This window comes from Fusarium solani (genome assembly GCF_023522795.1).
Source record: "Fusarium solani strain SB1 chromosome Unknown bctg00000011, whole genome shotgun sequence".
Lineage (NCBI taxonomy): Eukaryota > Fungi > Ascomycota > Sordariomycetes > Hypocreales > Nectriaceae > Fusarium > Fusarium solani.
In genome coordinates this window covers 1,173,469-1,200,014 of record NW_027072149.1, presented here as the reverse complement: position 1 = coordinate 1,200,014, position 26,546 = coordinate 1,173,469, and the positions used below count along the sequence as shown (strand labels likewise).

Below are 26,546 nucleotides of genomic sequence, written 5' to 3'. Positions count from 1 at the left end.
ACTGATAAGGTATGAATGAGCCAACAAAAGGCGAAAGAGGAGAGAAGTCTGGGAAAAGGAAACAAAGGGACAAACGAGAGGAGGAAGATCCGCACAAGACCCTTACCCGACCTTACTGACCTTTTGGACTCATGCAGTCCGCCGATATCAGGTGCCCCTGACAACATCTGTGCGCCGAAGGTTGATAGCGTCTCGCCTCTGATTCGTCAGTTTAATCGACGTGAGTTTGGTCGGAGCGGGGGAAAGATCGGCGCTCGTTCCGCCGGACCGCCCAAGGAACAAGAGTCTTTCGCCGCCCGCAACGAACAGGTCATCCCTCTCGGATTTGCAGGTGGTGATATGGAAGATCAATCGAGAACCCAGCCAAAGAAGCGCCGACGTATTGAACGAGGCGGGCGCTCCAAGAAAGGTGAGTCCAAGGCCAAGCGCGCGCCCTTCAATTGTGTCCCTCCCTGCTAAGTTCATGTAGGCTGCCAGACCTGCTTGACAAAAAGAGTCAAATGTGATGAGAAACGCCCAAACTGTGGTCGCTGTATTCGCCTTAATCTCGAGTGTGAATGGGCTTCTTCGAAACCGTCGCTTGCGTCCAGAAGACGGGGGTTCGGGCCCATCAAGGACCGACCCAGTTGGAAACCACCAAATATCGTTGCCAAAGAAGTTGAAGAGAGTACACAGGATGTTCCCGAACCGCCCAGCCAAGTTGAACTATCACCTGCTGCTCTGCTAGATGGTGAGCCTCTAGATCATCCATTGGGAAGTCCTGGTTCAGATTCGGCAGGCCTGTCACTCATTCCATCGCCCATAGTGCCTTTCGCGCCTATTGCCGACCTCTCAGATCTTGTCCTGCTGCCAGATGATACTATCGACGTCGGTCGAGAGCAACAGAACCACCAAGACGAAATTGATCTGAGCACTCAACTAACATTATTCCCATTTCCCTCATTCAGTCTATTCTCGGCCTTATCGTCCATCTCCTTCACCCTCCCCATGGATCCAGCGCCTTCAATCGGCACCAGCGATTCCCAAGCAGTTGCCTTCCATCGAACTGTGCTGGCGCCCATGAAGTCAACACAAGTGGCTGCAGTATCATCGCACACGCTCTTCCTCGATTTCGCCATCCAGAACAGAATGGCATTACACCTTCTCCTTGCATTCTCTCACAGCGAGTTAGCGATTCATCAAGGCTATAGTGACCGGCCTCCGCTGGAGTCGTACCTTCACTTCCAACACGGCTCCCAGTTATTCACCCAACAACTGGAGGCATTCGCACAACCAAATCACATTGCCATGATGCTCTCATTCTTGTATTTATACATGTTTTGGATGCGACGTCATCCATTCGACGTGCAAAGGTTAAGAGAGCTGAGCGCCTCAGCCCTCGTCTACGTAAGGGCCTTTGCTTTGGATGAACTGTGCGCCAGTGGGACATCCGATGGCAGGACATCCGAGTCGGTTATTTTATCCCGGATCTTGACTTACATCTATGATCGAGATGTATTTTGCGGCTTCTTTGGATGTGGGGAGGTATTCGCCATCTATGTGGATGAGAACCATGAGAAAAGGCAAAGGATCTGGCAGCTTTCGAGGCTGCCTTTCTCTAATGACCAGAGAACCATGTGGCCAGGGTTTCAAACCTCGTCAAGGAACCCTCACAGGATGATTCTCGATGTTTACTTTGCGCTTATCACCATCCAGCGCGAGATCAACCGGTACAGCCAAGGCAGTGAAGCCCAAACACTGGGTATGGATCTGGGCATCAAGCGGAATCTCGACCGTATACGGGAAGTAAGTGATCATTCCCTCAATTTTTGAACGGTGCACTGATTCATGGCCATAGGAACAATCTTTCATTTTTGAATTGGCGGCCAAGGGAGCCCAGCGTGCTTCAACCACGCCACTAATGGCACTTGTTGCCGTCACAATATTCCACGCCCTTGAGATCTACCTGGTTCGTAGTAAAGATTCAGCTTTTGGGGAACTTCCATCCCCTCCGAAGTACAAAGGGCTCTAAAGGACTTATTAACGACGGCGTATTACACGGTGGCGACTGGGCCTGTGCAGCTCCTTGAGCGGTTCCAGTGGGCGCTCCTGATTGCAGGGATCGAAACGCATGATCCCATTCATAGAGATTGGATCTCGGCGAGTATTTCAGATCCCGCAATCAAGGGCATCTTTCAGCTTGTCCTGTCGGCTAAGGGGTCGTCGGGAATCACCATGCAGGCGGTCCGACGTCTAGTCGGTGGCGGACATAATGATATCTAACTCTCCCTGTACCATATGAACGTTTTAATGTGAATCATGGTCTGAATAAGACGCATAATCGCTGATAACCGAGGTGTTGATAGCGGATATCGCCCCTATCCTGGTATCTCGTCTCGTCGATTAAACTGGCCAATCAAGAGGCGGGTCAAGTCTGGGGTAACGAGTCAAGGACCCCAGATTTTGAACCGGTGATCAGACCCAGATTCGAATCTAGCGTGGCCGATGATAAGGTTCATGCTTTCGTGATGGGCTATAACTACTGGTGTGGCCCCATCGGTTGTCTTGAAGGATCACTCAACATCAACATTGCTCTCTTGACTACTCGTCGACAATTGCAACATGGACGACAAGGTTGACACCAAGATTTCTCCTGGTGATTACGAGATGAGTGATAAGCATGGTTGTGGTACTGTGGACACACTCAGTCCAGAGGATGAAAAGAAATTGGTTCGCAAGATCGACTTGCGGTAAGAAACTTCAGTCCTTTTGAAATCGCCTCGGGCTAACGGTGTTACCAGACTCATGCCTCTTCTAATTGTCAGCTATGGCCTTCAGTATCTCGACAGTACGTTTTTAGCCGCTATTGATCCGTCATGGTGACTCACATTTTGCAGAGACCAGTCTGGCATACAGCGCCATCTTGGGACTACGAAGAGCTGGTGAGTTATCTTCCTTTCACACAAATGGCGTACCCAGTTGACACGACAAAGCACCTTAAGGGACAGCAGTTCAGCTGGGCTTCCAGTATCTTTTACATCGGCTACCTTGTTGCTTCTTACCCCATCTCCCTCGGCTTCGTCAAGTTTCCCCTTGGCAAGTATCTCAGCATCTTAATGTAAGGGAACCATGCCGGAACCCACTTGACTCGATAACACTGACCACAAACAGGCTCATTTGGGGCGTTGTTCTCACACTGCACGCTATTGCGTCAAACTACGCAAGCCTGATGGTTCTTCGACTGTTGCTCGGTGTTTTTGAGAGCGCCATTAGCCCGGGATTCTCTCTTATCACCGGCATGTGGTATACGCCTCACGAACACGTCTCTCGCCACTCTTTCTGGTTTGCCGGAAATGCCTCGGCGAGTATTATTGGTGCTATGATTGCGTATGGCATTCTGGGCTATGAGGGACATTTTGCGCAGTGGAAGGTCGGTCAAGTTTCTCGACTCGAGTTGATGCCTTGCTAACCTGAACAGATGCTATTCCTCATCTTTGGTCTCATCACAATTGCGTGGTCCATCTTTCTTTACTTCTTTCTCCCAGACTCTCCCTCTAATGCCACGTTCTTGACACCCTCCGAACGCGAGTTTGCATCCCTCCGTCCCAAGAAGTTCCAGAGAACGACACAAACCAAGAAGTGGGACCGTGATCAGTTCATCGAGACCATGAAGGATGTCAAGGCCTGGTGGTTCTTCTTCTTTTCCTTCGTCATCTGCGTGCCCAACGGAGGAACGACCAGTGTAGATCCCATCAACCCTACTGACTACGTGCTGTTAATCTGACTCTATAATAGTTCAGCACCATCGTCATCAAGAGCTTCGGCTACGATGAATACCAGACCATCCTCATGGGTCTCCCTGCTTCCGCCTTCCAGCTCACGACCGTGCTCCTGGTCGCCATCTTCACTTCATACGTGCGCAAGTCTCGCCACATTGCCCTCGTCTTGACCTATCTCATGGCCATTGGCGGTATCCTCATGATCAAGCTCTTGCCAAACGAGGAGAAGCTTGCTCGTCTTGCTGGCTTCTGGCTCATCATGGCCGTCGCACCGGCGTTCCCGCTGATGATGTCTTTGTCTGCAAGCAACATCGCAGGCTTCACCAAGAAGTCAACTGTCATGGCCATGATCTTCTTGGGTTATTGTGCTGGAAACCTGAGTGGACCCCAGTTCTTTATCAGCACTGAAGCCCCAAGCTACCACGTAAGTCCGGCTGCTCAATCTCACAGGTCAACGTCACTGACTCTCCCAGACTGCATACACGACCATCCTAGCTTGCTTCGCTATCACCATTGTTCTCGTCGTCGCCATGCGATTCTATCTCGCTTGGGAGAATAACCGCCGAGACAAGGAGCAGGGCGTGCAGAGAGACCCAGAGGAAACCCGACAGGTGGATCTCCATACCGACGGAACGCTGCTTGATGTTGATGAGACGGATATTCAGAACAGGAACTTTAGATACATTCTCTAGATGGGTATCTCTGAGCTTCCTTGTTGTCAACTGCTCAAGAATGTGTTGCTCAAGTGCAGAAACAATACAGACACGGATCAATCCTTCGGGAATTATCATACAGTCAGTCTCCTCGTACAAACAGTTCAACTCAACCAAGCCCAGTTCATCCCTACCACCAACAAACTCGTCAACCTACCCTCCAGACCACCAACATAGTACACACTTCAGGCATTCTCCCTGGCACAACTGACAGAGTTGTGCAATCCACTTTTCGAAATTACATCAGGTCCCAGCCTCCGCCAGCGCTGGGATTACAGGTTAGTCTCCAACACGAATAATCATCGATGTTATCACGTACTCCAATGAATGCCTCTTTCTCTCAGCGGCGGTTTTTCTAGTAATGTCGTATTGGTGACCTCCAAAATGGGTCTTTCCGCCGTGTTTCAAGGTGTAACCTCTCAGCTGGCATGTGTCAGTCTTTGCAACCTCACCGCTCAAGTGCACTCACCTTGGTGGCCCAGTTCACATTGTTCCACTTCTTCATGGCCTTGGCCTTGCGGTCCCTCTCGTCGATAATCTTCTTGATAGCCTTTTCGTACCTAGGTGGCCCGGCGAGATCAATCCCGGCTTCATCAGCCATGTCAAGGAGCTTGTATGCCCACGAGCAGTTCTCTTCATCAATCCCGTACTGTATCTCCCCATGGCCGAATTGGATGAACATGGCGAGAACGAGGCCGAGGTTACGGATCTCCGAGTCTGGTTTGAAGACTCCCTCCTTCTTGAGGGCTTCCATGGCTGCGACGACCATGTAGCCGATCAGTTCGATGATCTTGTTGGTGCGTTGACCGTCGTCGCACACTATGTATGGTGAGCAAAGGAACATTGAATGAGTGACTAGGTTTCTCACTTTCGAATTCGAGAAAGGTGCTGTAAAGACCCAGGATGAGACCCTCGACCTCGGGCCACCAGTCGCGATAGCTCGCCTTGGGCTTAAATGCGGCGTCGAAAGTTGAAATCTATTCCATACTTCAGCAGATGGGCGAAGCCAATGAGTGGACAAACTTACAATGGCCTCGACGACCTCGAGCGCACCATACCAAGTAAAGTCGTTGTAGAAGTGTAGTCCAAAGCTGTCCTGGTCACGCTTCGTGGCCTCTTGGATCCACCATCTAAGCCTGTCCCTACCAAGCACGGTGAAGACCCATGGCCATTCAGGGTGAAGAGAAGCAAGCTTGTCAATGGGCTTCTTTTCGGCGTCCTTCTTGCCCTTGCCTTTGTTTTTGCCTTTGCCTTTGCCATTGCCCTCGTCGTCATCTTCTTCTTCCTCATCGTCCTCCTCCTCCTCATCATCCTCATCATCCTCGCTATCCTCCTCCTCTTCCTCGTACTCGTCTCGTCGAGATTCCAAGCTGGGCTTAAAACAGCAGATAAAATCCCAATCGTCATTCCCTTCATCGTCAGGGACGGGCTCGGGGTCTTTCTTCAGGGCCTCGTCCTTCTTCTTCCAGTTGGCAGCAGAGAGCTTGAGCTTCTTCTTGTGCTGCTCCAACCAAGGTCCGAACTCCTCCCACCACTCGCGAGAGTTGAGTGTCATGGACCGATCGGGGATGGCATCAATGCCGCGAACCCAGCCCCCAGGCATGGGGATATCCTTGATGACATTTGCGCACTCTTGTGGCATGACTTCAGGCAGGAAAGTCTCTCCTTTGGGCCCTCTCGCGATCCGGCGCACCCGGGAGGGCTGTTGAGTCTGAGCACCCTCGCCATTGTCGTTGGGAGGTTGATCGCCGGATGTCTTGGCAGTCTTTGCGGTCTTGGACCTGGACTGACGCGCATTATCGTCTCCCTCCTCGAGAGGACGCTTATTCCTGGCTCTTGTTGTCTTGGGTGGCATTTTTGAAAAGATGTTGAAGACGAGGTAATTGTGACGCGTCTCGATCGTCGCGACCGAGGGGGCGACTTGATATACAGGGGAATGGAACTTGATTAGCCCGACTCTACGTCATTTTAAGCCACGGAAAAGCAATTCTTGGTGTTTTGATGACGCACAAGGGGTAGAAGGCTACCCTAGACTTGAACGTATTTTCACAACAACAAAGAGAAAAGGGGCGATAAAGCGCGTTAAAATGAGTCTGGTGGACATTTTGTGAGCGATTAAACGCGTCAATCGTAAAAAATGGCCTAAAAATTGACTTATCGGGTGTTGTCTTCTTGTTTGTTGGTCAACCTGTGAATACCGTGAGAAGTCGTGCGGAATGGAATCGACTTCATGACAAACAGCACAGACAGATGATAGAAAATGGACATCATGTTTTATCTTTGCATAAAAAACAGGACTACAGTCGTCAGAGAACAAAAGAACTCTATTTGGACCCGCCGAGGACTCGTGAAATTGACTGATTATGGCTGTTTTGAGGGGATAACGCTGGCGACGGTGGGCATCGCGCTATGGATTTGATGGGAACCAGCACACTGCTAATTCGCGAGGCGATTACCTTTGAGAATGATGGATACAGAGCGGAGAGAGTTTTCCGAGAAAGAGAAAGATATAACTTAACATGCTTCGGGCCATGATTGCCACGACCCTGCATCCCGGCTGCTTGGAGAACAGAACTCCAAGCTACCCCGAGGTTACGGTAACAATGGCTCACTTCGGCCGAAATGAGGGACCTGCACCCCAGAAACAATGTGGAATTCTGGGGTCTCACGATCCGAAAATCCAATGCTTCTCGTCAACAAGGTTGCCCGACCCCGCGTTGATCCGCCACGTCAAATGGCCAAGAGCGGGGATCTGACAAGTTTGGGGGTTGATGTTGGGGGCCGGGATAACAGATACCGAGCTTCTCCTCTTCTTGAGGGGGGAGGATTGCTTCTTATTTGCTTCGGGTATCCAGTGCAACGGCCGTTCTTATTCCCGTTCTCTCCAACCACCTGGGCTTGTTGCAACCTCACCACAACCCAGACATCTACATCCACCAGTCTCTCATCATGGCGGACAAGAGCGCAGCCAGGAAACGATACGCCGTCGTCGGCACCGGAGGCCGATCCAGCTTCTATTATTCGGCCATCGCCACCGACTACAGCGCAACCTCATGCATCGTTGCTTTCTGCGATACCAATCAGACTCGCATGAACTATGCCAACTCGAAGCTCAAGGCTGAGGGACACGGCGAGGTCCCGACCTACTTGGCTGCCGACTTTGACAAGATGATCCAAGAGACTAAACCTGATGAGGTTCTTGTCACGACCATGGACAGGACGCACAACACTTATATCGTTCGAGCCTTGGAGCTGGGCTGCAATGTCATTACTGAGAAGCCAATGACTATTGACGCCCCGAGGTGCAAAGAGATCTTCTCTGCTGTTGAAAGAACTGGGCAGAAAGTCCGTGTGACGTTTAACTATCGTTATGCGCCTCACAACACCAAGGTCTTTGAGATCCTGCGTTCTGGAGCCATCGGCAAGGTTACAAGTGTGCACTTTGGTGAGTAAACAAGGAGCGCACATACTTTCACGGCTAACCTGAGTGTAGAATGGATGCTCAACACCAGCCACGGAGCCGACTACTTCCGCCGATGGCATCGCGACAAGCGCAACAGCGGTGGCCTTCTGGTCCATAAATCGACCCACCACTTTGACCTCGTCAACTTCTGGCTTCAGACACGTCCCCAAACTGTCTACGCGACAGGAAACCTCGCCTTCTACGGTCGCGAAAATGCAGAGAAGCGCGGCGAGACCAAGTTCTACTCTCGTGCTCATGGAAGCGAGGCCGCAAAGTCGGATCCCTTTGCGCTGCACTTGGACCAGAATCCTCAGCTCAAGGCCATGTACCTTGATGCGGAGCATGAGGATAGCTACTACCGCGATCAGAGCGTGTTTGGCGATGGCATTAGCATTGAAGATACGATGAATCTTCTGGTGACTTATCGCAACGGCGCGAGCCTCACTTATTCGCTCACAGCATATGCACCCTGGGAAGGATTTCGCGTCAGCTTCAACGGCACAGGTGGACGGCTGGAGGTGGAAGTTGTGGAAAACAGCTATGTCAATTCCGGCGGGGACCAATCCCTCGAAGGTTCACTCGAGAGCCGCAAAATTGTGCTGCGACCGCTGTTTGAAAAGCCCAGAGAGATTGAGATTGAAGAGAGCGTGGGCGCTCACGGTGGTGGTGATGCGATTCTGTTGAATGACTTGTTTGGTGAGCCCGTGTCGGATGAGTACATGAGGGCGGCGAGCCATGTGGACGGTGCTGCGTCGATTCTCACTGGAATTGCTGCGAACAGGTCCATTGCGACGGGACAGGCTGTGAACGTGGATGACATTCTGGTGGTGCCGGAGCAGTGAGTTCATTGATCTTGTAGGGAGTCGAGGTATGAATAAATACCGAGATTTACAAATGAATGACCAAGTCTTTGTTGACCGATTTGTCTGGCATCAAAGTTGAGTTGGTTGCGAAAGTGCAGTTGGGAGACCTAACCAGTCGGCGCGGGGTGGCATCAACTGCTACCGTCACATGGAGGATGCCGGCGAAGATCGTTCAAACAGAAGCGAGGGAGGCGGTGGACATTATAGACCAGGATCATCAACCTTGGATGCGCGTAAATGCCGCTTCCAAGATGGACATGGCTGGCTGAACAATGTCTCTTATCGCATCGCACTGGCTTGACATAATCACCCCTGCTTTCATAATGCTGCTCCCAAATGCATCTTGTGAATCCAGCTAGCGCACCATCTGCAGTTCAGCACTCGTTATGAACGGTTCATAACGTGGGTTCGCTTGTCCCTGTGTGCCAATTGGCCAGACGCCAGCCCCGAGAGCCTGGATAACGAACCAACACGCAGAAAGAGATCGACCGCGGCAGCACATTCCACACTCACCGAATTACAGAGCCCGGGGAAGTGGTCGGTTGCGGGACGAGGCGTGATCTACATTCCAGTCAGAGCGTGCATAAATCGCCAAGACCCAAAGAGTACATGTACTACCTAGTCAGATGATCTGCGTGGGGTGACGGGGTGCGGGGTTTCTGAAACCGCTTCTTTGTCCCAAAACAAACCGTTCTCCTTCCCAAGATCCATCGCTGCTGAACCCTCGTCTCGTCTGGCCCTGGAGACTGGAACCTGGATCATGGATGAGAGAGCAGACGAGACGCATATCGAGGTTGACAACACTGTCAGTAAACTTCTCACCGTGAACGTGGTGGATCGCTAATCAGGCTGCAGCCATTGGCTGACGATGTCGACTCGGCCATTGACATTCAGCTGTGTGTGACACCTGTTCCTCATCCCCGGGTCCGGGACATGACCTGATCTGATCTCATTGTTCAACATGCAGTGCGGCTTACACGCCATCCTTGACTTCGAGTGTGGTCGACTACCCCTACGAGCATGGCCGGCGTTATCATGCATTCCGCGGTGGATGTAAATCAGCAAGGTTCCACTCTGTGCAGGTTCGTATACTGACGTCTCACAGCTTACATACTACCCAACGACGAGGTGAGAGTCTTGGCTTTTCTGTCATGATCTGTTGCTTATAGATGCAGTCTGAGATGGAGAGGCTCGACTTGAACCATGCTACCATGACAAAGGTCATTGGCGACAAGCTGTATCTTGCGCCGGTGGATGGCCCCAGGCTCCAGCGGGTCCTTGATATTGGGACGGGAACAGGAATTTGTAAACTAGGCGTGTTGGCAAAGCTTGATTCATCCACTGACTCATTTAGGGGCTATCGAAATGGGCGAGACATATCCAGGCGCTGAGGTTAGTTGAGTTGCCGTGTGAAGTAACAGTTGCTAATGGATGCAGGTCTTGGGCAACGATCTCAGTCCCATTCAGCCGATGTGGTGTGTTACACGTTACCAGTCTTTATCTCGCCATAAGTACTGATGACTTAGGGTCCCACCAAATGTCAGATTCGAGGTCGACGACGTCGAGAGTCCGTGGACGCATCACCATCCCTTCGACTTTATCTTCTGCCGTTACATGACATGTTGCATCCTGGACTGGCCTACATTAATCAGCAGGATATACAAGTTAAGTTTACACTCAGCCTGCTAATGATCGTACCAACTAATCATCTGGGCATAGTAATACAAAACCAGGCGGCTGGGCCGAGTTCCAGGACTACGACCTACAATACTACTCAGATGACGGCTCATTAACCACAGAACACAAGACCCTCGAATGGATCAATACTCTCATCGGTGCAGCGCGAACTCTTGGACGTGATCCATGTCCTGGTCCCCGACAACACCAATGGGTGAAGAACGCGGGCTTCCAGAACGTGAGACACCAAGTCTTTAAGATTCCCATCGGACCTTGGGCGAAAGATCCAAGAATGAAGGACCTCGGCATGTGCAATCTTGCACAAACGCTAGACGGTCTTGATGGCTTCTCGTTGAGGTTGTTTTGTGGGGTGCTTCGATGGAGTCAAGAGGATGTTCTGGATCTTTTGGCAAAGGTCACGAAAGAACTCAAGAGCATGGGATTTCACGCACTATTCAATTTGTAAGCTCACTCGCCCTATTTTTAAACTTTGCTGACTTGTCTAGCCACGTGACCTACGGTCAAAGACCGTATGTATAATAAGGGAGCACCTATCAGGGAACTACTGGCAAACATCAAGGCGTACAGTGATGGTCGGGAGTAGAGCGCATTGGGTATGGTTAGATATCTTTTGGTTTCTCTAATGTCTATTGCAAGTATAGGTCGCCCGCTTTTAATTCAAAAGTTCGTGTGTTGGCTGTTTTGAGGCGATTATATAACCCTTCTCACCCGGTGGTAACATCCTGGCAGCGACGTGAGGCCATCTGCACTCTGGTCCACGAAGCGGCGCGCATCTTAGCTGGGGTAAACATCAACGTTGATTATATCGCGAAGATGACCATAAATAACCGCAGGGACGGACACCACCCTGCCTTTCAGAAATGACAGTGTTTAGTCCGCCAGCTTCGCCTTGTTCTTCTCCTTGTCTACCTCTCCCTGCTCATTGTTCTTCTCGACCTCGTCCCACTCCTCATCATCAACCTGCTGAGCAACCTTCTCACTCGTCTTTGACGGCACACTCAACTTCATCTCGTTTATGTTGAGAAGGCAAATGAACTGTGCACCGATAATAAACAGGCCTGTGAATAGAAATGCGGCCCATGTAACCAGTATGAGCAAGGTGACAGGCGAATAGAGAATGAACCCGAAGAGCCGCGGCCTTATCGAAGGATATGTGGCCTTGAAAAGGGCAGCCGTCCAGCGCCAGAGTGTTCTGAGCACCCAAGACCCATGGAGGAGCTGAACCGGGAAGACGAGGGTGCAGATGGCCATTGCGAGGCACCTGCGGGGCTCGGATGTGATTTGTGACTTGAGCCAGACATGTCGTGAGGCGGGGGACTTTGGTGGTTCAGTGCTATCTGGCTCATTGAGGACCTTATCGGCCTCTTTTTCTGCCTTTTCGGGCTCTTTTGGATCACTCGCAAGCTCGACGGACGGTTCGAATTGTTTGTCCACCCACCAGCAGTTGACCATGATAGCAATGGCCATAAGCCAAAAGAGGTCGCTGGATGTGAACTCGTACAGAGCTTCATCCTTGTACCAAGCCTGCTGTGGCGGTGGACATTCGGTGAAGCAATATGAAGACATGTTGGCGGTGAGAAGGATGTTGTGTAGTGAATGAGAGTGGGACGAGCGAGACGCTGGGATTTAAATGTTGGCTCTGTGTCTATTTATTCTTGTTGGCAGCGCCGACATGGCCGTGTGGCAATGCATGATGCGACGTTCTTATAGGTCATGTGGTGCTGCCTGATCCTTGAAGGCTGAAACCAACAGGCTAAGTCTTTGATGGCCGCGGGAATAACAAGGCTCATTTTCCACGCAGATCGTGTCATGCGGCATTTGGTTTAATACCAGAGCACCTTGTCGACTATTTTTAATGAGATCTTTAACAATCTGTCTCACCGAAGCTGTAGCCGTGAGAAAAACAAAACCCCCAGATCGACGTAAAAAATGTCGCTGCCTGAAGGATCACCACCCCTACTCATCATACGAGATACGAAAGACCACTATTGGCCCAGCTGGCCAACCCGCCAATCCCTTACCCAGAAAGCAGACACAGCCACTGGCATAATTCTCGTAGTGAGCCTTGCCAGTGGGTTCCATTAGGGCGCCCGATGAGCCCCCTGTGGCTGAATGCGCATCGTGGAATGATCTGCGACTACGAGAGATCAGTGGAGAAGATATCTCACAACAGGTCCAACATGAATACTAGATGAATGAGAAATATGGATATCAAAGGGCTTTTGAGCAGTTGATTTTCTGAATTGAAGCTACCCCAAAACTCCTACTCTTTGACAACTCATTAAGGCGAATTCTCCAACGACTTATCCACGTACTTATCCAAGCGCCTGCTCTTATCACAACTCTAGCCGTCGATCATATCCCCCAAACCGCTCGCTCATGTCACTCATCCAGTCAGCCAACGTCATTTATGCTACCATTCTTCATTAAGCCCCAGCATCGCCCCAAAGCGTGTCTTGTTTCGCCTCTTCGAGGAGCCAGTCTCGGCAAATGTAGTCAACCCTCGCCTTTGTTGTATCCGCGATAGGTACATCGAGGGATGAGACGTTGATCAACCTCTGAGGGTCGTGGAGAGCATCATCAGTTGTATCAATAATTGGGGGACTGAACTCATGATTGGCAATTGTGATGCTCAGAGGCCGGGCATAGGTCAAGTTGCCTCCAAATACAGGATCCCAATGCTCGTGGATGGAAGCCTTGATATTCCATGAGTTTAAACGGAGCAAGAAAGGCTGGGCTATCACCAACTGCTCTAGACAGTGTGATCTAGCAATATTATGCCACAGCCCCTGCTCAGCCAAGTTGACTTGGAATGCCGCCAACCGCCGCAGGTTTGACCACTGCTGACAAAGATGATGGACATGGCTCCAACGGTCCACGGCTGGCAACCCTCCAACAGCGATGAGCTCTTCGATTCCTGTCAGGGCTGTGAAGCTCTCCGAAAACATGTGATTGAGCTGCGTGTTGACAATGTCGTTTGGGGGAGTTCTGCCCCAGGGGAGGTCAAGGATGAGGCGGCTAAGAGATTGGCTGAGATGTTTAAAAAGATCCCCGACAAGTGAGGCAATCTGAGGGGACTCCATGTCTGCTCTGTCAAGTCCCAAGTATATGGATGAGACGGATGACAGGGGCATAGTTGGTGGGAGGGTGGACTGCTCCAACGTATTCGAGTCGGCCACACATTGTAGAAAATTTCGAAGACGAGTTAAAGAGTCGATGTAAACAAAATGCTGTCGGAGAAGACGTGTTGCAGGCTGATATGTAGCACGACAAACTTGAGTCCAGGCGACGAGTAATTGGCCATCTGGACAAGAAGGGTTGAAGACTCGGCCTGGGCCTCCCGGGGGTAAGGAAGCCTCCAGGATTTGCAGGATGAGCTCCAAAGGGATATAAAGTATGCGGTACATGCTGAAAACGGGTTTGGAGACATCTGAAGCCGCGTAAGCTGTTCCGTATTTGTATGAGAGGAAATATTGTTGCCTGTTCTTTTTATTGCTGCCTTTCAGACCCAAAAGTCGAGGCGGCATTCGTTGCTGTCCGAGCCCCGGTGGAGATAAGATGCCAAGAAGTCCGAAGTCAGCAGAAGTTCTCACTGGTGGAATTGGCTGAGTCGCTTATCGTGGTTGGATACATGAGGGTCATCACAGCAAGCGAGGATAATTGAGGTCTTTGAAGGAGAGCATAATTGGCGACATGAAACCAACGCAAGTTGAAAAAAAAAAAAAAGAGGGTAAGTCTAGATTCACTTTGCAGATTAATAGTTGACTAAGATATGTTGTTTACACTGTTCAGATGGATATCCTTGAACCAAGCTGTCGTTGATGCTCATGCCTACTTCAACCTGGGGCCAGTGGAGCACAGCAGGGACCCTCAATGGATTTCGCCAGTTGATAGTTCTTAGAAAACCAGTGAAGGGTCGATTAGGATCGAATATTTGCTCTGGAAACCTGATATGGGATAAAACTCTCACTATCACATGGAGGAAGCTCTGGGTGTTGATAAAAGTAGTATATGGAGTGAATGTTTCTTGAGACAAATGGCAGAATTTTGAACATCCTATCGATAAATACTTGTTAGAAAGCTGCGAGCCCTATGTTAGCACTTGATGTAACCACCTATTTGAGAAAGCCCAGCTTCTTGGCGCCTGCCTCCGCCTAATCGACTGAACATGGAAGTGGAGTGATACAGCACACGACAAGACAGGAGAGAAGAGCAATAGCGGCTCTTACATCCATGTGCTCTATTGTATAGACCATGAATATGAGCTCTATGATGTTCCGGCGGCATATATATTTGTACGATTCTTGTATTGTTGATGATTGCACTGTTCTTCTCCTGATGATAGTTATCACAAGCTTAGTGCTGAGGGTGTGCGGCCACTGGCTGCTCACACCCTCAATGCATTTTTAATGAACCTTCAGACTCCTAACCTCTCACGAAAAAGCCCAAGGCTGTATTTATTTCTTTATCTCAAGTCCAGGCCACAAGGATAAGGTCATTAGATCTGTTGCTGGAAAATCTGTCAGGCCCCGAGCCGTACATCGCTTGTGATGTTGGCCAATATGACAGACCTCGGCTTCCCTCACTTAATGAGACTACCCAGCTTCCGAGGTGCACCAAGGCCGCATTCTCGGTCTTTGTAGCGAGGAAGCTTGGTAGGAAATCATATGCAGCATGGAACAATGATTGGACACCTACTTATCTTACGTCCACAGATTTGCGAAGTCCAACTGCTTCTCAACTCGTGACCATATGCAATGCATGTGAGCCCGACATAACTGAAGTGCATCTCACGTCAAACAGCTTCAGTGTTGTCTTCGCATTGCATAACAGAAAAAACAGCATCTGCAACACCGAATCCTTCCTCCGGTCCGGCGCGGAGTTATACCCGCTCGGCTCCGGCCGGACGAGGCCCGGACCATGGAAGAATCCGGGGAGTTTGAAGATCGGCTTGCAAACGTTAAAAATCTTAAATAAGATAATGCGGAGCCGTTTCCCAATTTTCTAGTTCTTCTTACGTCTTTCCCTGCTCTTCCTTTCTTATTCTGTCATCTCAACATTTTTTCGTAATCTCCCTTCAGAGTTTTCACCCTTGTCAGACAGACCTCAACTGCCTTTACCGCGGCTAAGCAGAACCTTTCCGCACCGCGGTTACACACAGTTTATGTAATGATGCGTTTGTAGAGACAATGCGGTACGTAATAATTGTCCTGACGCCGTTAGTGACTGGTTAGACCTTCGCATGCCGTCGGCACTTGTGGCTGCAGGCGTCCCCCAGACGGAGCCGGTGCGGGACCGGCTATAGCAATGTTGAGCTCGAGGTTCCACTCCGGGGGATGCAAGGCATGGCCGTTGATGGTTGGAACGCGGAAAGATGCAAGGTAAATTAATGTGGATGAGAACCAATGTATGTGTCAATATGTGACCATACTTGCAGTGGCCCCAGCAGCCGAGGACGGCGTGCGGTGAGAAACGCAGCTTGCGTGTCACAGCTGTTGAACGACAGGCTGTCTTACTGCTAGGGCCATCTCTTGGTTCACCGAGTTTGTGGAGGCATGTCGATCTCTGGGGCTGGTTCATCACCACTGTGTAGGCGTTCACGACAACACCGCACGTTCATTCATCGGCCGTTGTACGTATCAATTGTAAATGCTTGAGATAGAATTCTAGCCAGCTCGCTAAATCATACGCTCCCTGGTATAATCCTCCTATAATTCTGTAATCATTTGCATTCATTCCTGCATTACCCATTGTTGGCCCAAAGTACATAAACCTCGGAGCCCTCGGTGACTCTGTTCACTGCCCTCACAGGGGGCCTGGTCTGATTCCAGCTGCTACAGCTGTTTACAGGCTCTTGTGGTTCTTCTTGAAGAAGCGCGAAGTGTCACCAACGGGAAGGGTGAAAGGTAGAGCATCCGCACACATTCCTGCGGCGCAGCTGTAGAAGCCCAGGAGGCCGGAGATGAAGCCAAATGCTCCTCCCGCCTGCATCAAGCCCTTGGCGTTGCTCTCGTGGCCGTCAGCGAGGGCAAAGTTGGAGGCGGCGTCGAAGAGGAAGCAGAAGAAGATGGTGGTGAAGATGCCGAACGAGACCAAGTTGCTACGGAATCAGTATTTGATCTATAGTCCGTGGAGAGGGAAGACTTACGTGGGTGCAGATGCCAGCATGAAGAAGAGGGATAGCACCGCCCAGACTACGCCACGCATTAGCTTGTCGTTCGGAGAATATGAGGGTCTTGATCTTACTGAGAACATAGAATCCGAGAGCATTGTGGTACTCTGCGGTCGCTCCACCGTACGACTGGAGGACGCCAAGCGATGGGCACAGGATAACACCGTAGCCGCCATAGAAGAAAGCTGTATAGCTGTTAGTCGACGGCTCCCCCACAGTCTACGCCCACAAATAGGGCAGAGGATAGCAGGGTTCCAACGCACCGTAGGCACTCAGATAGGCATAGCCAAACGAGTTACCCCTGGCAATCTCCCACTGAGCGGAGATGAGCATTCCAAGTCCAGCAGCGAAACACAGATTGGCAATGAAGACGGTCTGTGTCTCTACCCCACGGAATCCCATCATGGATAGGGACAGGGTCAACAGGGTCGTGGCAAACGTTCCCATAGCCATGGGCGACTTTGGCACATTATCATGTAAGTGAGTGTCCTCTAATGATTCCTCTGGAGCTCAAAGGCGTGGGCAGCTGTTGCTTACAGGGTTTCCGATCTGATGGACCATGCTGGGAGCGTGGGAGACGGGAGAGTGAAGCTCTTCAACACTCTTGGTGGCCATGATGAACGAATATGCTTCTTTGCTTGGCTTGAACGACTCTGAGACCAACGACGATGCTCTGCTCTACAGTGGGCGGGAATACTCGTCCTGGACTTGGCACCCTCGCTCTTCTTATAAATTATCACCCATCTGGCTCACAGCGGCATTTTCTCCCGGCGCAGCCGTCGAGCTGTTAGGTAATAGTTAGCCCATGGCCCTCGGCGTAAGTGTAAGAGAGAAATGAGCACACCCCAGGTCTGGGACCCCCGGAGTGTACTTTTTTGTGTCTGTCTGCCCACTCGTCACCTCTGCAGCAGCTTGAGGAAGAAACGGTTGACTTGCAGGAAAAACAAAGAAGGTGTTGGATCGTCGCAGGACTGGTGTGAGACGGGGCATTCTGTTAGCTAATGGAGTGCATGGGTCCAGGGATCTAGCCTTTAAGTCTATGGTTAGGGCCCCGATTTCCCCCGGGATCTTTGGCTGCAGTCTGCGGGGTTGGGGTTTGCATGGAGTAATAGGGTTGCTCAGGTGACGTGCGAAAAAAAAGAAGGAAAAAGAGATGAGAAGGAAAAAGGAAAGATGATAGTAGATATGGGAAGTCGAGAGATATCGCCCCTCGGTCGTTATCTATCGCTTCCCTCTCCATCTTCTCGCTCCCCCACAGTATCAAACCTTGGGGACTTCAGTTAGGGGGTGCTCGACAGGGTTGTATAAGATTGACAAAGGAGAAAGACCCCAGCAAGTCTTGGCACTCACATCACGGTATTGCCTGTGGAATGTTTGTTATATTCGAATGATGTGACACCTGCTTCCAAACCGGACCACGCGTCGCCCATCCAATCTCGTGAGAGGAACCAGAGTCGATCTGTTGGGCTTTTAACGGCGAGCCCCCATTGGCCACTGCCGAGATCGAGATCTGATTTACCTATTGTCGGATTGTAACACGTTTGCGCCATGGGCATTTATTCGTCAACATGGACATTCCATTTACCTATTGTTGGCTTGTCACGGCTTTCGTCCACCACATCGTCATTGGCCATGTTGCCGCCCTCGCCAATGACCATGGTTACTGATAACGTTTATTACCCCGTGTTGAAGAAAACATGTCATGTTGGCCTCTCTCATCATCAGTGCGCGAGAATCCTCCTCACAGAGGTCATCTCGGTGGGTTAAGACTTTACTCCAAACAGCTCAGAGTCGTGTGCTTTCCGCCAACCGCCGTCATCTCGGCTCGCCTTCCTTACACCGAGTACGTTCTTAGTAGAGGCTGTCTACGTCAACATACCACCAGCCGTCTCGCGATGCAAGGACGCACAGGACACTCTGGAGTCAAGGTCAAGCAACCTTTCCCCCACAACTTTCCCTCACCGAGGGGTTTTTTTTTTAGTCAGTCGATTTAGACGAGTGGTCACTGCGCAAGACGAACACGCCAGTTCTGGATCCGGTGTTCGGAGGCGGCTTCACCCTCCTCCGCGTCGCTCAACTTGGCGATGCTCGAAGAAGAGGAGCCCGCTGCCGCGCCATCTTGTTATTTGGGCATATTGCCAAGTGGCTGGTGTCGTACTATGATTCAATTTGTCTGCTGCAGTTGAATGCGTTGATGCATCTCACCCCACGCTCGTCGGCTTCTTCGGCATATCCTTCGGTTAAGTTGAGAGATACTCTCGGGGGTGATGATGCCTGTCCAGCTCAACACGGTAAATGCCAAGACCAAGTCGTTACGAGATGTCGTGTAGGCGATGATGCAATTTCTCTCACCAATTCTGGGGTGACTACTCGCCAAGAGGTTTGTGCATCACAACGTATCTAAGCGCGTAGACAAAAAAAGTAGTAGGTATATATAGTTGTGGTGAAGTGTATCTGTCTACCAACTACCCTGCATCGGCGCATATCCAGATTTTACCGACAATCCTGGAGGTTCAATAGGCTTCAATCCAATCTTGCCGTGCTTTTATATCTTGGAGCCGCGTGTAAAGAAAAACTTCTGGGGATTGACCCAGAACAGGCTGAAAATCACATCCTGGTAAGGCCAGGCAGGCCCTTGACCGAGGCGATCTAGTGTGGCGAGACGGAGTCCCTGTCAAGTTGTATTATGACTCTTGAAAACTTGGATGAAGAATTGTGCTATTGCTCATCATGTGCTATCTTTATTTACCTAGCATAGCACTCCTTCACAACGGATTGCAATATCATATCCCATTGTCCGCTGATACAACCACCTCTCTCAGGGCTTGTCCTTTCCTCTTTTCTGCCTATCCTCCCAATCTACTGCACCCTCATAGTCGCAGTTGTACTTGAGAAACTGAGCCGGATCTAACTTCACCTCTCTAGAAGCCCCATCCGTCGCTGGCCTTGCCTGTTCCCGGCTGAATTTCTGTATCAGCGACGCCCGCTCGGACCTGACATCAAAGACCCTGTTCAAGGCTGCTCCAACTTGGTCTCTAGACTGCACGTCTGATAGGAAGGCCTGTAATGCCTCTGCGTCTTCGATGCTTTGGGATGCTCCTTGCCCTTGGGTAGGGAGCATGGCATGCGCCGCATCGCCGATGAGGATGGCCCTTCCGCGTACCCAGCGTGACAGAGGGTCAATGTCACGGAGCTGCCATAATGCAATGTCTGGTGAAGCTCGGAATATGTTGTGTAGCCAAGATGGAAAATCCGAGTAGGCTTCCAGAAGCTTGTCAATGCTACCTGCAGAGACCCAGCTATCCGAGCTCTTCTCGGAAAGCTTCTCATCTGGGACCAGAGCGACGATGCCGTACAGCTTTCCTCCTCGCCCAGGGCCCATGATGACACGTCGGTCGTGGCCCATGACCATTGCGGTGTAGGGATCGTGAGGATCAAGTAGCTTTTCAGGAGCCGAGATGCCTTCAAGCTTCTCGATGGGGATGAGCATGCGGTATGCAGACGTCCCGGTAGGCAAGGCTCCCCTCTCCTCACCTAGAACAGCCGTTCTCACGACGCTGTGAATACCATCTGCGCCAATGATCACGTCGCCATAGATCTCCTCTCCAGATTCCAGTGTGATGATTCCCTCTTCGCAATCGACACTCACAACTTGACTCGCGGTTCGAATATCTGCTGGCTTCCCAGGAAGATGCTCACTTGTTGCTGCATCTCCAAGAGCTGCTTGTAGGTCTTGTCTGTGATAAAGGATGCGATCCGCACCAAACTGAGATGTCTCGAATGCAAGCTCCCTCACACACTTGCCATCAGCATCAAAGATCCGAAAGCCTCTATCGATTAGTGGCTCTGTCTTCTGGAGAAAGCTGTCCAGACTCCACTTGCTGACGATCTTGCTAGCATTGGGCTGTAGGGAGAGTAGAGCACCAACTTCGCGAAGCATGCGAGAGCGTTCCAGGACGGTAATGCGCCGGTTTGGATGCCGGAGAGCAATTGCCTTGTTGTTGGATTAGCTATGGGTGCGACTGGGCGCCGAGGCTTGGGCGGAAGGGACTTACGGCTGCTAGGCCAGCAATGCCACCACCAACAATGACGACGTGGAGTTCAGGCAGGCTCCCCATAGTTCTGGTATCTGGAATGTATGTATCCAGAGATTAATGATGGTAGTAAGCCCTGTACATGAAATGGGGACATCCTTATAGGCTGGCTTGACACCACACTCTTGTCTCGGAGTCGTTCCCCGCGAACCGACCCGGCGGCCCCGAACCGAAGGCTGAAGCCGTCGGAAAGTGGTCATCCGCCAAGGGTCGCTCTGCTCTCAAAAGTCCAGACTCGATTTCATTTCCGAGTGCCTTTCCGATGAGAGTACTACGGGAGGGATTCATTCACCGAGAACAATGGCTTCTGTGGCTTGAGTGGGGCCTTGAGAGCCGGCAACCGATACCAGGTGTGACCATGGAGGTTTCTCAATTTTACCCCTGGGTCTTGCTACTTGTAGACTTGTTGGTTGTTACTGTTTAGTCATTTATGAGGCTTCTTTGGAACTGGTCGTTTTTGGTTGGATTGAAAGTTATTGCCTCATGGCTTGTTCTGCCTCCCTTACTAACAGCGTATCCTTGATGTTGAAGAGGATGGATCTTGGGACCTTTTCGTCGAATCCATGCCAATTTTTTACGTTTCTATGCTGAGACTTAAACAAATAAGGCTCGGTTCTGTATCCGCGCGTCTTGATATCACACAAGAAATAGCTCTTCAGTGGTAAATCACGTTTTGTTAACGAGTGGCTTCCTATGGGCGCTACCGAATACAACAATTGCAATGTCTCAAGTTCAAACAACTTTCCGTTCCCACCACATGTCACTATACAAGAGTATAACTTCTCCTTCATCCAATTTCCCCCTCTAGCTAGTGGTAGCCTTGATGTAGGGAATTCCAGTCAGCTTGAACGCCCTCTCGCTCAGAATAGGCTCATGAAGAGGCCGGCCTCGAATGATGTGGTCAGGCTTGCCATTCCTCTTTGCCTCATTGCTGCCAAGGTGCATAGCGTTCGGCCAGTGGGTAGTTCCAAGACGGTTTTCAAAAGCCTTCTTCTTGCGCAGCAGATCTTCCTGAGAAGCTTCGGAAACTGGCATGTAGCATGTGTAGACTGCCATTCTGTCTTGGTTTGAGGACACTGGCACGTTGTAGTGAGGAGTCCTCGAGTCCCAGACGATCAGGTCGCCGGGCTCGGCTTCGACCTTGTACCACTCGCAGTCGTGGTCCTTGAGCCACTGCATGCCCTTGTCGGTGAACCCGTACCACTCTCTGGTCCACGCGGGGATCCTCTCCTCCGTTCCCCGAATTTCATCATGGAACTGCTTGCTCAGGTTGTGGCCTCCCTTGGCGACAATGAGGCCACCGTCTTTGGGGCCGTTGGGAAGGAGGTTGACAAGACCTTGCAGACATCGGAAGCCGGGAACATCAGGGTCCTGATCCTGGTGCGGCCAAGGTTTATTGGCAGGGAGGTTCTCTCGGTTGGCGAAGCCATAGTTGATGGCGTCGAACGACACGATCAGGTCCTCAGTTCCAAGAGCCTTCTCGAAAGCGCCAACCACGCCTGGCTCGGAGCGGATAGCCCAGACAAAGTCCTCATGGGCTGCCCCGTAGTTGAGCAGCATGCCCTTCTCGTTTATAACAGGGAGCTTGTCGGGGTGGACTGAGGACGGGTCGTTGCGGTTGTATCCTTGCCCGCTTGACAGCTGTTAGCACAAGCTTGGAAAGAAATGAGCGAGGTGTACTTACAAACTCTCGACAAGGCCATACATGCGGTTGGCGTAGCTCAGAGCGCGCTCCTTGGGAATAGCGCCCCTGATGACTGCGTATCCATCGCGGATCAGGTCGTCTCTCCAGTCACCGTAACGACGGTCAGTCCCGTCGAGCTTGATTCGCTCGAGACCATCCGATCGAAGGGTAAGAACAGGGTGTTGTTCTGTCGTGGTCACAGTCGCTGATGGTGCCATTTTGGTTTTTGGTCGTTCTATTGTGTCTTTGTGTGTAAGTGACTGGAGGTTACTGGTATCTGTGATGATAGGCAGTCTTGTCTGGTTGAATGTTCAAGTTCAACTCGACACCGCTTCCGAGACTGCCTGCTCTTATCTGTCTCTAACCCATAATGAAAGGATGGCTGGTCCACAAAGTACATGCCGTCTCGGTCCCGCTCGGTCGGAATCTGGGGTAAAAGTGGCCAAGCTAGATCTGGTGTAGGATGGTCGATCGGTTGGGTGTTGCCCTGACCGAGCCGAACCGAACCGAGCTCGGTTTCGACATCAAGTGAATTGCCAAACAACGGGGACGCCGGAGCGTCACCCGGCTAAGTAGTACGAATAGTTTGCCGAGAAAGATAATGCGGTGTCATCACTAAAAGCCGGAGCTAAACACCGAGTCATCGACATTTGTTAGTTCCACTTGGCTGGTCTCAACCCTTCGTGTCCAGAAACAAGCACTCGGTATTCTGGCTTAGACATACACGATTATTGACTCTTCTTGTTCCTCGATTGTCAGAACTCCAGTTTCGGCCAAACAAAGAGGGCTAGATCCATTACTATCTCCCCGAACCCATCGTCTTAGTACAGCTCCTGTTGGAGATGCAACCTACACATACATTAACGATGCACCTGGGGCGAGCAATGTTTACGGCCTGGGAAGCCTCGAAAGCTCACAAGAAGCCACCTACAAATGCCTCAGCAGCGCAACCATTTCCAAGCTGCACGTCCCCAGAATGCTGTTCGAGGGGAGACGCGCGTTCAAGGTGGGACGCGCGACCGTCAACGAGTGGAAGATGATCACGTCTGAATACCAAGGCTTTGGAACAGTATCAGAAGAAAGGAGCGGGTAGAAATTCCTTGGGTGAGTGAGATATTGGAAATGTAGCATATCTTTGTTTGGAAGTATGGACTGTGTTTGCATGAGGCGTGGAACGTTGGGATCCGGTCTTCAAATTGGAATATATGTAGTCTAGTGGAATGGAAACGATGAGTGCTGTGTACTTCATTTCATCCAATACAATTTGGAAATATAAGTATGGAAATCTGTCACACTACCTATACTGAAGGATGAAGTCCTTAAAACTCCGTCACCTAAATCTGGAGTGCCTCCATCTGCTTCTCAAACGAGTCACCAACATCCATCTCCTTCATAGGCTCAATACGATAGGCATCTTGAATGCCCCGTAACTTGGTCATTAAATCCGCGCTGGGTACCCATCCTAGTAAGGACGTTACCAGTTGGCGGGTGTTGTAGTTGAGGTCTACCAAGCCACTATTGGAATATGCCCCAGGCGCAAAGTAGGCAATCTGGAATGATGGAGGTTCTGGAAGAGTCTCACTGTGAAAGTCCAGATTGCATACAAGCTTGGCCGAGACGAGCTTTGGCATAACTGATAGCGCATTGGCGTAGGCTTCAATGAATGGGGCCAGAGTCTTCTCGTTAACTCGTCCACGGAACGCATCAGCTGGTCTCTGGCTAGCGTACGATGCCTCTCGTCGGAAGCTGAATTGTTCTTGGTGGAGATTCTTGTAGCTAAACTCGGACGAAGGTCTATCCACTGGAGGCTGGGACGGGGGCTGGCTCTCGAGAAAGTACCACTCTCCAGACGGCGAGATAGGCTCAAGCTCGATGGAGAAGGTCTGGAGGTTCGGCCATGGAGCTTGGCTTAGTGGCCGAAGCAGGTCGGGATCAAAGATGCCCGCCACTTCGAGGTTCACGAGGCTCATTGAAAAGTCACAGACGACTGCACTCAGCGGATCTGGAATGTTTACACCGTGGAGATGTGGCGGTACAGTGGCTTCATTGCGGTATCTCCGGTGCCAGAAGTCAAGACGAGCGCTCTTGAGCTCTGGAAGAGACACACCTTTCATGGCATCTGCAGCTTCTTGGCGGTTGCGTCTCCGCAAGTCAAGAAAACGCTCTTCAGAATCATCCACGGAGAAATCAACGGTTTCAAGGTTTGGCATTTTGGAGGCCAACATGAACGGCACCTTGGGGCAAACATTCCGGTGGATGCGTTTCTCATCCGGACGTATCATGACCAGGTGATTCACTCTATGGACCTCTGGTAGCTGCTCCGGGCGTAGGAGATCTATGTAAGAGTGTAGGTAACGGCCCTCGTAGATGCAGTTCCCTTTGGGCAGCAAGGCCTTCCATTGAGGAAAGATGCCTGGCCAGACACGGTCACTGCGGGACTGTGGAACGTTGATGGACAGCCTCAGACGGTAATTGATCGAATGAGGATTCTCTTCTTCCCAGGCCTTGAGTGTTTCAAGCAAAGACTGCACGGCTCGCGTGTAGCTCTCATCATTGGCAGCGCGATCGGCTGGCGATTCAGCTCGGGCGCTAGCAGCATCCTTGTAACGTCGAAGGATAGGAACGAACTCGAGACCAGCGAGGAATGTGCGTCTCGCAGGCGTGAGCAATCCGATCAACTTTTCCAACTCATCGCTGTTGATCCTGATGTCTCGGAATGTCCATCTCTCCACGGCCGTTTGCAGGCGGCGTGAGACGGTCGCGAGAGCTGCGCGGGATAAGCGAGGGTGGAGGTAGGCGTAAGGTTGTCGGGGCTTGGACCCATCGGCCAAAAGATACGTGACGATGTGGTCGATGATGTCTTGAGGTAGAGTATCCATGGCTAAGGTTGGAAGTTGGGGAGGTCAATGAAAGGAAGAAAGGCGCCATTTTATTAGGGGAAAAGGGTCACCGCCTGAAACCATCTCCAACAGGCATTCCCAGGCAACCAACACAACAGACAACAACGCAGTATGATTGGAGGACATGACATCAACAAGATGATTGTATTGGCTGTCTCTTTAGGCAGCTTTTCCAGCACTACCCAACCACAACATGTACCTTTCAATGGCCTTTTGCATGGCCTCGGTCCCTGCCTCGATGATGCTCGTTAACGGCTTATCCAACATTTCCTTCATGACGCCCAGAAAGTGCCTGTTCATGCCCTTGTTGATGTTGATCTTGGTGATGCCGGCTTTGATGCATCGCTGGAATATTTCCTCGTCAAAGGGATCTGCGCCGTGGAGGACGAGGTAGACTTGGTCGCCAACAGCTTTGTTGACGGCTTCGAGGCGGTCGTACTCGAGGTTGATCCCACGAGGCCCATATTCGCCGTGGACGTTTCCAAAGGCGGGGGCCAGCAATTCAATGCCTGTATCGACGAATTCTTGGGCCTTTTCGGGTGTAGTCAAGATGCCTTCCAGATCAACCGTGTCGGCGACACCATCCTCACCACCTTCAATGCGACCTGGCTCGGCTTCTGTCGCGATGCCTTTCTCATGACAATACGCAACCAATTCCTTTGTGAGAGCCAAGTTATCGTCGTAATGGCTCATGTCGCACATGATGCTGTCAAACGCATTCTCCATATCAGCAGCCCGACGCACCAGCTCTGGCGTCTGACAGTGATCGAGATGCAATGCGACCGGGACCTTCGCGTGTTGACAGGCATCGGCTGCAGCGCGCACAAGTGACGTGCCGGCGTATGTGATGGCCCATGGAAACAAGAGGACCATGGCAGGCGAGGATGAAGCTTCGGCTGCTCTCACGGTCGCGAGGACTCCTTCGAGGTTGTAGCAGCACATGGCGGGCACTGCGTATCCTCCGGCTTTGGCATCGCGGAGGATGCGGAGCGTCTTGTTGGAGTCGGCGGTAGGTGGCATGGTGTTTGCTCTGAACAATGCTTTGATGAGATTGCTCTTGGAGTCTTGATCTCTACTGAGGGGTAAATACAGCTTCTGCAGGGATCTTCATCAACTCCACGACCTGCAACGCTCATCTTGAATGCTTTCCCGTATTCTCGGCTTACCCGTTCGGGCTTCTCCATCTTTTCCGGCCGGGACC

The 26,546-nt window shown here is 51.2% G+C and overlaps 12 protein-coding genes across 12 annotated transcripts; 3 read left to right on the top strand and 9 right to left on the bottom strand.

Annotated features, from left to right (window-relative positions):
* Positions 1-15: 15 nt before the first annotated feature.
* On the top strand, positions 16-2,262 carry MRS44_015448 (uncharacterized protein; the record flags this gene model as incomplete). The annotated part of the gene is made up of 4 exons (XM_065619215.1): positions 16-409; positions 470-1,785; positions 1,838-1,948; positions 2,062-2,262. 4 exons carry the CDS (start codon positions 16-18, stop codon positions 2,260-2,262), a joined length of 2,022 nt encoding a protein of 673 aa, XP_065475287.1.
* Positions 2,263-2,601: 339 nt separating this feature from the next.
* Positions 2,602-4,450, top strand: MRS44_015447 (uncharacterized protein; the record flags this gene model as incomplete). Its single annotated transcript, XM_065619214.1, has 8 exons — positions 2,602-2,729; positions 2,781-2,827; positions 2,877-2,921; positions 2,959-3,097; positions 3,151-3,409; positions 3,458-3,721; positions 3,775-4,182; positions 4,232-4,450. 8 exons carry the CDS (start codon positions 2,602-2,604, stop codon positions 4,448-4,450), a joined length of 1,509 nt encoding a protein of 502 aa, XP_065475286.1.
* A 259-nt stretch (positions 4,451-4,709) lies between these two features.
* On the bottom strand, positions 4,710-6,326 carry MRS44_015446 (uncharacterized protein; the record flags this gene model as incomplete). The annotated part of the gene is made up of 5 exons (XM_046271059.2): positions 4,710-4,737; positions 4,791-4,894; positions 4,941-5,290; positions 5,340-5,448; positions 5,499-6,326. The coding sequence occupies 5 exons, from the start codon at positions 6,324-6,326 to the stop codon at positions 4,710-4,712; spliced, it is 1,419 nt and encodes a 472-aa protein (XP_046130420.2).
* A 1,094-nt stretch (positions 6,327-7,420) lies between these two features.
* MRS44_015445 (uncharacterized protein) lies at positions 7,421-11,014 on the top strand (the record flags this gene model as incomplete). Its single annotated transcript, XM_065619213.1, has 12 exons — positions 7,421-7,916; positions 7,965-8,772; positions 9,503-9,602; positions 9,653-9,693; positions 9,765-9,850; positions 9,903-9,925; positions 9,973-10,102; positions 10,152-10,189; positions 10,235-10,272; positions 10,324-10,466; positions 10,531-10,936; positions 10,981-11,014. 12 exons carry the CDS (start codon positions 7,421-7,423, stop codon positions 11,012-11,014), a joined length of 2,343 nt encoding a protein of 780 aa, XP_065475285.1.
* Positions 11,015-11,365: 351 nt separating this feature from the next.
* On the bottom strand, positions 11,366-12,061 carry MRS44_015444 (uncharacterized protein; the record flags this gene model as incomplete). Its single annotated transcript, XM_046271102.2, has 1 exon — positions 11,366-12,061. One exon carries the CDS (start codon positions 12,059-12,061, stop codon positions 11,366-11,368), a length of 696 nt encoding a protein of 231 aa, XP_046130423.1.
* Positions 12,062-12,921: 860 nt separating this feature from the next.
* On the bottom strand, positions 12,922-13,902 carry MRS44_015443 (uncharacterized protein; the record flags this gene model as incomplete). Its single annotated transcript, XM_065619212.1, has 1 exon — positions 12,922-13,902. The coding sequence occupies one exon, from the start codon at positions 13,900-13,902 to the stop codon at positions 12,922-12,924; it is 981 nt and encodes a 326-aa protein (XP_065475284.1).
* Positions 13,903-16,339: 2,437 nt separating this feature from the next.
* On the bottom strand, positions 16,340-17,282 carry MRS44_015442 (uncharacterized protein; the record flags this gene model as incomplete). Its single annotated transcript, XM_046276830.2, has 5 exons — positions 16,340-16,595; positions 16,644-16,689; positions 16,742-16,852; positions 16,931-17,126; positions 17,205-17,282. The coding sequence occupies 5 exons, from the start codon at positions 17,280-17,282 to the stop codon at positions 16,340-16,342; spliced, it is 687 nt and encodes a 228-aa protein (XP_046130425.1).
* Positions 17,283-17,927: 645 nt separating this feature from the next.
* Positions 17,928-18,325, bottom strand: MRS44_015441 (uncharacterized protein; the record flags this gene model as incomplete). The annotated part of the gene is made up of 3 exons (XM_065619211.1): positions 17,928-18,030; positions 18,084-18,186; positions 18,253-18,325. 3 exons carry the CDS (start codon positions 18,323-18,325, stop codon positions 17,928-17,930), a joined length of 279 nt encoding a protein of 92 aa, XP_065475283.1.
* A 1,160-nt stretch (positions 18,326-19,485) lies between these two features.
* MRS44_015440 (uncharacterized protein) lies at positions 19,486-20,785 on the bottom strand (the record flags this gene model as incomplete). Its single annotated transcript, XM_046271185.1, has 2 exons — positions 19,486-20,661; positions 20,723-20,785. The coding sequence occupies 2 exons, from the start codon at positions 20,783-20,785 to the stop codon at positions 19,486-19,488; spliced, it is 1,239 nt and encodes a 412-aa protein (XP_046130426.1).
* Positions 20,786-21,565: 780 nt separating this feature from the next.
* MRS44_015439 (uncharacterized protein) lies at positions 21,566-22,663 on the bottom strand (the record flags this gene model as incomplete). The annotated part of the gene is made up of 2 exons (XM_046272894.2): positions 21,566-22,394; positions 22,446-22,663. The coding sequence occupies 2 exons, from the start codon at positions 22,661-22,663 to the stop codon at positions 21,566-21,568; spliced, it is 1,047 nt and encodes a 348-aa protein (XP_046130427.1).
* A 1,116-nt stretch (positions 22,664-23,779) lies between these two features.
* On the bottom strand, positions 23,780-25,324 carry MRS44_015438 (uncharacterized protein; the record flags this gene model as incomplete). Its single annotated transcript, XM_046272208.2, has 1 exon — positions 23,780-25,324. The coding sequence occupies one exon, from the start codon at positions 25,322-25,324 to the stop codon at positions 23,780-23,782; it is 1,545 nt and encodes a 514-aa protein (XP_046130428.1).
* A 180-nt stretch (positions 25,325-25,504) lies between these two features.
* Positions 25,505-26,365, bottom strand: MRS44_015437 (uncharacterized protein; the record flags this gene model as incomplete). Its single annotated transcript, XM_046276831.2, has 1 exon — positions 25,505-26,365. One exon carries the CDS (start codon positions 26,363-26,365, stop codon positions 25,505-25,507), a length of 861 nt encoding a protein of 286 aa, XP_046130429.1.
* Positions 26,366-26,546: the final 181 nt, after the last annotated feature.